Source organism: Lutra lutra, chromosome 3 (genome assembly GCF_902655055.1).
Source record: "Lutra lutra chromosome 3, mLutLut1.2, whole genome shotgun sequence".
NCBI lineage: Eukaryota > Metazoa > Chordata > Mammalia > Carnivora > Mustelidae > Lutra > Lutra lutra.
The window spans coordinates 64719953-64731364 of NC_062280.1; the positions used below are offsets into that span (position 1 = coordinate 64719953).

General features: G+C 35.7%; 1 protein-coding gene across 2 annotated transcripts in view; it reads left to right on the top strand.

Annotated features, from left to right (window-relative positions):
- The window catches only part of XIRP2 (xin actin binding repeat containing 2), a 73904-nt gene extending 64011 nt beyond the window's left edge, over positions 1-9893 (top strand). Inside the window, exons 8-9 of one of the 2 annotated variants that reach the window (XM_047722021.1) lie at positions 1841-1974; positions 7994-8124. In XM_047722021.1, coding sequence (XP_047577977.1) covers positions 1841-1935 — 95 coding nt within the window. In that variant the 3' untranslated portion in view covers positions 1936-1974; positions 7994-8124. Of the gene's footprint in view, positions 1-1840; positions 1975-7993 lie in introns of both variants that reach the window. The other variant, XM_047722023.1, reaches the window with a different exon arrangement.
- The last annotated feature ends 1519 nt before the right edge of the window (positions 9894-11412 follow it).

Here is an 11412-nt window from a genome sequence, read left to right on the forward strand (position 1 = left end):
GGGGTAATCTGCTGTTCAAAGGGAGTTTGGAAATAACTGAAAACTAACAGCTTTCCCTGGCTGCGGATAGCCTTCTCTTCACAATGCTTGCTCTTAACTGCTTTCTTTTTACAAAAGCACCTAATACAGGATTCATCTGCACTGTGTGAGAATAACAAACACTATTATATAGATTAGTGAGAGCTGGACTTGTCAAGTTAAATAAGACTGGATAAAGCAGCAGATATAATAATTGTTATTGTAATAGCATTAATAATTATATCTAACTGTATATTTAATAATGGTACACCCATAGCACATTAATATTTTTATTAAAAGTTAATGTTTTATCCACTTAAGACAATATTTAATAATATCTATTGACCTACTATTGACATAATTTAACTACCAGACTTAAATGGTGTTTGTGTTTGAATTCAATACAGCCTGGTAATAATCCCACAAACAATTTACACCCTCCATAGGTGCTTTAATGATTTTTATTGATTGCTATCTTTGACAAAAGTATAGGTATGGAATTAGGCTTTTTGTATATTTAATTATTGTTTTTAAGTCGGATGGAGTTAGCATTCTCTAAGGCTGCTCGTTTTTTTTCTATAAATAATTTAATTTCACCTTTCTTAAATTCCAATTGATAGCTCAGTTGGCCTCATTCACAGATGAATATGGACAATACATTAAAAAAATTGACTATATATTTAAAAGGAGGGAGATTCAAAACACATGAACTTAGTATTTTTTTAACATCAGAAAACAGTTTCTTTATATTTCCCCATTTTTTATACTTAATGAGGCTTTACAGTAAAAGGATTTGACATAATTAATGTGCACCTTTAGGGTAGTCCATTCTTCTAAACAGACTGAAAGAAGTATCAAGCTTAAAAATAAAAACTGCTGAAACTAATAATCTTGCCTCTATCATATTTGCAACATATGTGTCTAGTTTATCAGATTAATATGATTTCTCAATGTGTTTGCTTCTGGCATAATCAAGCAAAGCTGTCTAATTAATTTCAAATGCTCAGTTTCTGTTAAGATGACTAAAAGCATATAGAAGATACAAAACAAAAACAAAAACACCCAGTGTTAAATATAGAAATATGTGTCCTACTGGAACCAAATAAACAAAGGAGATCACTTAGTAGCTCAAATCAAGCATCAAAGCCCTAAAGGACATTCTTATTTATAAAAAGAACCCTGAGCATATATGCTTTTATATATAACTAATATGAAAGCTTGTTCATTAGTTTCATGGGATTGTGGTGAGGATCAAAACAATACTGAAGTAAAAGTTCTGTGTCCGTTTGGAACCACTGTCTAAACCTGGTTATAGATAGAACCACTGTGATTCCCAGGAGCCAGTTTTCACCTGAGCGCAGCAGCCTGGGGCCACAGAGCAAGGGAAGAAGTAGGAAAAGTGTAAAAGGCAAACATGAGAATCCAAAGCACCCTAAAATGGAAAGCCATTTAGACTGAGGGGAAATGGCCTTGAGCATCTAAGTGTATTCACGAGTCTCATGTATTTAAGTTCAGAAATGATGTCACAGAGCCAACACGAAGTCATCGAGGAAGTATTTAAATAAATACGATATCCTCAGCTTTAAAAGATGTGTAGGTACTATAGAAAAATCTCTCCAGAATGCCTTAAAAAATGAAAACTTTGGTTGTTGATTGTGCTGAAACCCCAAATCTGGTAGTTGGCCTATGTCCTGAGAAGAAGACAACCATCTTGAGGTTTGACTATAACTGCATGGCCGGTCTATGTGCTGTGGTTTTGTTTTGGTTTTACAATGTGAGTGAAGATAATATCATGTAAACTTTGGTAAATTTTTATTTTTAGAAGCTGCTACTCCAAGACAAGGAAATATGTATACTCTGTCAAAAGACTGTTTATCCAATGGAGTGCCTAGTAGCAGACAAGCAGAGTTTCCATAAGTCCTGCTTCCGATGCCACCACTGCAAGAGTCAGCTGAGGTAAAATGTTGTGTAGTCTGGGGCACAAATCTTGGAGGAGTCTGCAATGTACACATGTCTCGAGAAGATACAAATGTGTCTAGATCTTGTTGTCATCCATTAAAACAACTATAAAGGGGAATGTGGCCAGGTTCTGTTATGTGTTTTCAGAATAGCCATGATTTTTTTCCTATTGAAATTTTGCTTTCCTGATCAAATCCAGAAGGGTCCCTTTTGTCCAAACCTGGAGATCGCATAGATAAGAAAAATCAAGAAATGCTATGCAGATCAGGATTTTTAAGTTATTAGTTTAGTCTAAAGTTTAGATTCTACTTTTCTTTTCTTTTTTTTTTTTTTTTATTTATTTGACAGAGATCACAAGTAGGCAGAGAGGCAGGCAGAGAGAGAGAGAGGAGGAAGCAGGCTCCCCGCTGAGCAGGGAGCCCGATGCGGGGCTCAATCCCAGGACCCTGGGATCATGACCTGAGCTGAAGGCAGAGGCTTTAACCCACTGAGCCACCCAGGTGCCCCTAGATTCTACTTTTGACCTTATTTTAAGTAAGCCCGATGTGGGACTTGACCTCAAGACCCTGAGATCAAAAATTAGCATGCTCTACAGACAGAGCCAACCAGGTACCCCTAAAAACTAGATTTTAGATCAGGAGTCAGCAAGCTTTTTCTGTAAAGGGCCAGGCAGTAAATATTTTTTACTTTATAGGCCATACTAGTTCTGTTACTACACAACTTTCACAGATAACTAAACAAACAAGTGTGGCTGTAAACTAATGGGCCCAACTGTATTCCCATTAAACTGCGTGTACACAACCAGGTAGTGGGCTGGAGTTTACCTCGGTCTGAGTGTTCCATCTAAGTAAAAACTAATAATAATAATTAAGAGTTTGTCAATGTCAGGTTAGATACACTGCCCCCCAACTCTCTGGTGCCACAGAAGCACCATATCAACACAGGTACAAATGAATTTTAGTGAATGTGGCATTTGGTGTGGCTAGAACCTGAGATGCTGAAATTGTCATTATTTTGCTAAATCTAATGTGTATCAGACTATATCTTTCCTGGCTTTAACTGACAATGTCAAACACTCCTTACTCAAACATGTTTTTTCTTGGTTTCCATCACACCAGAGTATATGGTTTCTTCCTATCTCCTGGGTGTTCCTTCTCAGACTCCTATGTGGGTGAATCTTTCTCTGTCCATTATTGAAATACCATAACAGAGTTTCTTAGAATTCTGTTATGACCATTTATTCTTCTCACTGTCAATATTCTTTATCAAAATATGGGTTATTCCATCCCTCCCATTACTTTAATCATCATCCATCTGGATTAACTCTGAAATCTGTACAGGTAGCCCAGTACTGTCATCTATCAGATGCTTATCTGTTAATTACTAACACTTATCTCCAACTACATTTCTCATAAGAATACCAAATTCAACATGCCCCATTATCTTCTCTCTACCAAAATTCCTACCTTGACCTATGATCTATATGATACTCTCTCAATAAATGACATTAACATTAACTCAATGACAGAAACATGAAGTTACCTTTGACTCCTTCCTCTTCTTCATGCCCCATGTCCAAGCAATGACCAAGTACTATAATTGAGGTCCCATAAATGTACTTTTCTCCATCCCCACAGACCAGGTATCCTCCAAATGTCATCTCTCACCTGTACTCATGCAACAGTCTTTCTAACAAGTTAGTCTCCCTGCCTCCACTATCTCTTACCTCCATCACCACAGACAAGAACTTGTCTCAATGCCATGCTCCATGCTGTAGTGAAAATGATCTTTCTAAGATGCAAATCTGAGATCACTTCTGTGTTTAAAACATAATGGTTTTCTCTATCAAAGTCAAATTAGCATCTTACTACGAATTAACAGGCAATAGAGAATCTTGTCCCAGCTCCTTTCCCAACACCCCTTCCTTCCATTGTGTGTTATTTTTCATGAAGACTTCATTTCTTTCAGTTCCTTAAAATCATTATCTTTCTCTCTCATATTTAGCTGGTCCCACGTATCATTTCCACTCCTTGTAGGAATTTTCTTGTGTATCTCCTCCAGCTCTCCATCAGGCTAATATGTACTCATTTTTCTGACCTCAACTGAGAGTTCATGTCTTTGAAGAAGGCTGCTTTGAGCCCCACATAGGGATCAGGAGTCCCTCCTATGTGCTCCCAGAGCACCCCCTGGCGTGCCCATTCTTAACACAATCTAATGTAATTGTTATCCAGCTGTAGGAAATGTGTTCATGTTTGACTGTCAACACCTAGTAAAGGCTGACTTTCAGTAGGGACTTGAAAGTATTTTATGACTGATATTTTAAAAAAATCATTGTCCAAAAAGCCACAAATACAGAAAAACAAAGCAAATGTATGGTTTAATGAATGATTAGAAATTGAACATTTTGTAACCTGTACCAAGTTCAAGAAATAAACATTGCTAGTAGTTTCAGAAGCTCCTTCTATGTGCCCCACCCAAACACCACCTCTCTGTGAGTGAACAGTATTCTTTTTCATCATTGCTTCCTTACATTTTTATAGTTTTTTAAATCCAAATATGGTCTTGTAGATACTATAGTTTTGCTCAGTTTTTTAAATTTGACATTTCTTTTAAGTCTTTTAAAAGGTTCCTGTCCATTTCTTTCATTCCTTACAATTTATTTGTGAAGAGCCCAAGATCCCTGACCTGTAGAATTTTCTAGTCTGGATTTGCTGGTTGCACACTAGCCATGCCATTCACATACTCCTTTCTCTCTTGCATCTCTGAGAACCTGTCAGCTGAATCTAGATTCTAGTGTAAAGATTTGATACCTTTTGCAAGAACACAGGGAGTGTTGGCAAGAAGAGAGTAAGCACGGTGTCTGTCTGTTCCTCGTTTTGTGATCCTAGCAGATATCGAAGCTTAACACATATCCATTAATTGATATTTGCAAAATGTTGATATTCTCACTTTAGTCTTCCTTTTTCATTATTAGTTGGAGTACTTTTACAGAAGATGCTTCTCCTCATCTACTATTTGGTTACTTAGTGGTATCCTTGGTAGAAGAAAGGCAGAAGAAATGCATAACTTCTTCCCTTTACTTACCTGGTTTACCAATGTATCAGTTATTTATTTAACAATGTAATGAAACAGTTCCTTATCATCCTCTAGAGGTAACCAATTTAAAAAATATTTGTAGTATCTTTATAACCTCATAGATTTGCATATATTTGATTGGCTCCAACTGGATGCAGTTATTACTACTGAAGCTCAAATTATTCTATCCTTGGCCTCTTCGTGTTGTTTCCTGGTCTTTTTGGCAAGACTAAGTAATCTTTGATAGTTTCCTCACTACCTGATAGAACCAGATGTTACATGTTCATTTGGTACATTTACTTCCCCTGAACCTGGAATCAGTCATTGCCCAAAGCCCTGGTTTCTTCACATGAGAAATAGCATTTGAAGACTATAATCTCCATGCTCTTTTCAACTGGGTTGGTCACCATTTTGAAGCTGTCTTAGTGTTAAGAGCTATCAAATATTTATATATAAAGAAAAAATACATCATGAATTGGTAGGAATATTTCCAAATTGAATTCAAAACTAAATTGCTTTTGCTTTAGCCTCTTCTCTATTCCACGTCTGTCTCCTTGCTTTCACTTCAGGACTTCTGGTCCTCAAAGACAAAGGAGATGACAGAATTAGAATATCCCATATTTGTTTGAATAAGAATTTTGGAATAGCAAAACTATCAGCATCCCTAATTTAATTATGAAAACTTTAAAAAATGACATTTGCTCCCCACTCATCCACACCCCATTTTTTTTAAAAAGCATGCTCTGTCTTTGGTGTCATATGACACAGCCATCATGTGTCACACCATCTCCCTCATAGTCCTCATCTCATCAGTTTATAGATGACAATATAGACAATGTTTGCCACCAATCTATATGAAGATGTTTCTGTAGCCTGTCTGGCTATGCAAGCTTATTTTCTAGTATCTCCCTCAGAAAAGTCTGTCCTGTGATCTTGATAATGGGAAGCCTGTTTTGCTGAAAGTAAAATCTTTGACTTATACTTACTTTCACTGAATATCTTAAATGCATTATTCCATATTTTTGGCATAAAATGTTGCAAATGACTGATAATCTAATTTTCTTTCCCTTATAAATCATATACTCTCTTTTTTTCTTTTTAGATAAATACAAAGGAACTTTTTTCTTTTTATTTAAAGTCCAAAAAATAAAAAATGAAAATAAAGTCCACTAATTTGACTAGAATAGTTCTTGATGTTGGTCATTGTGGGCCAACAACATTAGTTGCCAAGTGTGCTCTATCAGTATGCACTTTCAGACCACTTTATATCAGGAAAGTTTCCTTAAATTATAGCTTTTTAATATTAAACCTATTTCATTGTTTTATTTTCTACTTCAGGAACTCCTCTTATCCCTACATGGTTATTTTGTGCCTATCTTTAATATTTATCTTTCTCTCAAATCCTTCTCCTTTTCTCTGATTGTAAATTTTCATCTTTTTATTCCCCTAGTTCTTCTTAAAATACTTTCTTTTGTCTTTATTTACTCTTTTATTGCTTTTAGTTTAGTTTTTATTACTGACTTTCTCTCTTTTAGTTCTTTTTTTCCCTTATTTCTAGCACCACATTTATGATGTTTTCTAATTATAATTCATGTTGTTCTTTCAAGTCTCTATCATGTGTTAAGGTCTCTTAATCCATTTTTTAAAAATTTGATATTGAAAACATGTTTCTCTAACATGTTTTCATTGTCTGTGGGGATATTAATGAATACTCCTTACTCTGTTTTTTCTTACAATAACATTATATAATATTTGGCCTCAACACTCTCCTGTTACTTATTTTTTTATTGCATTTGTTTTCCCAGACCTTAGAAAGAGGCAAAATTCAGGATGGTTTTCCCAAACTCCATAGAACTACCTCTTCCAGTTTTCATAAACTGTCCAAAAAATATAATGTTTTGATTTCTGGGTTTTCCTGCCTTGATTCCTCTCCCCCATGTTAGTCAGGACCTTGTCTTTCTTTGCTGTCATCATTATCCAATTACATTTTGATTCCACTTCCACATTTTTTTTTGTCAGTGTAAAGTCTTGTCCTAAAAGGAGAATCTCAATTTGTCAGCTTTGAGAGTTTGACTTCTCTATCCTCATCAGATTTTCCTACCACAGGGCCCTTGCACTCACTGGCTAATGGAGAAGGTAAAATCCCTCCTTGTTCAGCTACTATTCTCTGATTAGTGTATGATATTTTCCAGGAAACACTGGCTGGCTATTTTGTGGTCTCATATTTTGTGGTCTTTCATACAACTTCCTTACTCTCTCTGCTATCACTCACACAGATGCCACTATAGCTGTTAGTTTATTCTTTCCTCCTTGTGTCTTGGGGTTGGAAGGGGTACCTTGTCATTTAATTTGTTTATAAATTTTATCCATGGGTTTAAGTTTTACTGTCTAATTGGTCTATCTGATTGTATGTGAGATTCAGAGATATTAAAAAGGATGCCTTTGACTAAACTGACTTTAATTTTAACTGGCACTCTATTTGTTAATCTCCCCAAAAGAGGCCAAATAAACAATTGCATGGGCAAGCTTTCGAATTCATTCAAAATCTTGTTAACAAGGAAATTTAAATGGTTGATTTGTGTGTGTGTGCTATTCAGTATTTATTGAAAATTGTGGCCCCTCACATAAATCACTGGGTTAGCAGAGATTTAGTCCTATTATTTTTACCATCTATAACCACACATACATTACACTATGATACCTATTATACTAATACTTGACATCTAGCATGAAATTCTAAATACTATAAGACATGCATCATGTGGGGTATTAGCAGTAACTGTTATCTAACAAGGATGTTCAATTAATAAGCACATTCCTATTGCCAGTAAGTTAACTGCCCTGAATCTCTGACTCATTCTTGAAATAATTAATTACCTAATTCCCTATGAATTTGCAGTGTATATATGGAATGTTAAACATTTTTTTTTCTTTTTGGCAGTTTGGGAAATTATGCATCACTTCATGGACAAATATACTGTAAACCTCACTTTAACCAACTTTTCAAATCTAAAGGAAATTATGATGAAGGTTTTGGACACAAGCAACATAAAGATCGATGGAATTGCAAAAGTCAAAGCAGCTCAGTGGACTTTACTCCTAATGAAAAAACAAATACGTGTAAAAGTAGTGCAGAAAACGCTGCCATACTTGGGGATCCTCATAAACATTTAGACGATGGTCTCAGGAAAGGGCAAAGAGATGATTTGAGAAAATTCAGGGAGAGGGGAAAATTAAAAATCATTTGGCCCCCTTCCAAGGAGATGCCTAAGAAAACCTGCCCCCTTGAGGAAGAGCTCAAAATGAGTAAACCTAAGTGGCCGCCGGAAATGACAGTTGCTACGTCTGCTGAATTCAAAAGTGAATCACTGATAGAACACATTAAAACTCTGGAAAATAAAGGACCAGCTCAAGATAACATTTCTTTCCTGCAACCGTGTCTGCAGTCCATCCATACAAGTCAGAAGGAGGATGTTGTAGGAATCAAAGAAATGGAAATGTACGAAGCAAGAAAAGATGAGAAGAAGGAAGGAAATAAGAATGTGCAAGATAAGCTGAATGAGGCTGAAGATACAAAGAATAAAAGGAAAAGTGAAATGGATCTTAATGACAACAGTAATGTGATTGTGCAGAGTGCTGAGAAGGAGAAAAATGAGAAAACTAATGAACCTGATGGTGCAGAAGTTTTACAGGTTACTAACACTGATGGTGAGGTGGTGCCAGAAAGTTGTAAGGAGAATCTGAATAAGAATAATAATAACAATTATGTGGCCATCTCATGTCTGAATAATTGCAGGCAGAAGACATCTATTTTAGAATTTCCTAATCTATTACCACTGTCAAGAGAAGCAAACTACACTGCAAATGAATATCAAATTGAAAATTTAGAAAATGCATCTAGAATCTCAGAGTTACTTGGCATGTTTGAATCTGAAAAGGTATACTCAAGGAACGTACTCAGGATGGCTCTTGGAAAACAGGCTGACAGAGCTACTGTGGGCAGTCCTGTGCAGTCTGCTCCCAAACCCGGCCTCAGTGGCGGGTTAATAGTAAAGGAAGAAAGTTCCGTAACCTCTTCTGATAAAAATATCTTAAACATCAAAAGAAACCATGCAAATGACAAAAATCTACACTTCTTCTTTTCTAATACCATGAAAATCACTGCTTTTTCCAAAAAGGATGAGAATATTTTCAAACATGACTTCATAGATTCTGTAGAACACATGAAAAATATGCCATGTTTGTATCTAAGAGAACTGGGGAAGGATGTCAAACACTGGCACGATAAAACCATAGGAACAGCCCCCATTAATGGGAATCCAAGTTTTGGTGCTCTGAGCAGTGAATGTGCAGCTAAGCCTTCATTTCCCAGAGTGGAGGTTCAGCCTGAACAACTCACTGTGGAAGAGCAAATTAAAAGGAACAGGTGCTACAGCGACACTGAGTAAAACATCTCTAGAGGGCCACTCGTAGTCCACACTTAGGCACCGAGAAACCTGGATATTACGAAATAAGACGAGATTTTGATAACATTTTGTTGAACTTGTTGTAAACTTGATGTTCAGAAATTTCATGTCTGTCACAACAGGATTTTCCTTATTAAGCTATACAATGTTTTCCATAATCGGTTTGAATCTACTTTTATTCTGAATGGAATGAAAAGATGAAACAATATGGCTCTGTTTTCCTGTCAAATGACACTTAAGGATATCGCTCTGTTTTTCACCATGCTGGATAACAACACAGGCAAGATTCTGTACTGCTGATATTTATCACAATTCTTATACCTTCTCTACAATTTCTGTTGAAATAAAATGAAATTACCTGGGGCACAACCAAAATACTTCTGTAACTTTTTTCCAAATATATTGACATCTTAAGTATATATGTTTTCCATAATTTAGGAACTGTCTTTTCAGGGACATGTATTTAACACACACACATACACACACACACTTGGAAAAAATAAAATACTAAATCAAAGCCACGGTATTATTAGAAAATATAAAATTTTCTTTTTTTAATTATGTTCAGTTAGCCTCTATATAGTACATCATTAGTTTTTGATGTAGTGTTCAATGATTCATTAGTTAGGTATAACACTTTGCTCTGTATTTTTTAAAAGATTTTATTTATTTGAGAGAGAGGGAGTAAGTGAGAGAGAGCACAAGAGGGAGGTGCATCAGAGGAAGGAGACTGCCCACTGAGCAGGGAACTACCCTTGGGCTCCATCCCAGGACTCCCAAGATCTTGACCTGAGCCGAAGGCAGAGGCTTAACTGACTGAGCTACCCAGGCATCTCATTTGCTCTGTATTTTTAAAGATATGATGATTATTATGTTTTTAAAATAATAACATATTAAAGTATCATGGAATATATCTATTAACATTTAATGAAAAATATCAATTTTTCTTCAAAATAATGTCCATACTCAGAAATTAAATGACAAAGATTTTGGAAGTTACTTAAATAAAGTAGGCAAATTGCATTTTTACTGCTTACCATATGTAATCAATAAATCTACAAATTATATTATTACTACATTTTTCAGGTTTTTGTTGTGTTTGATGGATATTGAGTTTTTCCATTACAACAATAGTCCGGAAAATTTGTCTTCTGAATTTTCTGTAGTTTGCCTTCTTGCAAATACATTTGATGGTTTTGCAAGGAAAATATGATGTGAATATAAATGAGTGGCTTCTCATTCATTTGGAGTGTACATACGTGAAAACAGGCCTTATTCCCTATTCTCTAATATAAACACAAACCACTGAGTTTCTATTAAGTATGAAAACACAATATAGTGTTGCAAACTATTTCTCCTTAGAAAGTATAACGAATTCTTGCTAGCATGTTCTCAACAAATAGATCTAAGACTCACGTTACTAGTTTTTTAGAGCTGCCATACCAAATGCCTTGAACTGAGTGGATTAAACAAAAGTTTAATAAAGTTGTTTTCTCACAGTACTAGAGGCTAGATGTCCAAGATTAAGTTGGCGAGTCAGTTTCTTCTGAAGCCTATCTACTTCACTTTTTGATGGTCAGCTTCTCTCTGCACATGCACATTCCTTCTGTATGTGTCTGAGTCCAAAGTTCTTCCTCTTATGAGGACACTGATATTGGATTAAGGCTCACCTTGTGACCTCTTTTATTTTAGTTACTGCTTTAAAGACTCCAAATATAGTTGTGTTCTGAGGTGCTAGGGATTCAGATGTCAATATATTAATTTTAGGACAACACAATTCAATCCATAACATCAAGAAACCACATTTTCTCCTACCCCCTCAACCCCCCATGTTGCATCTCCTCTCCCTCATATCAGGGAGATCATATGATAGTTGTCTTTCTCCGATTGACTT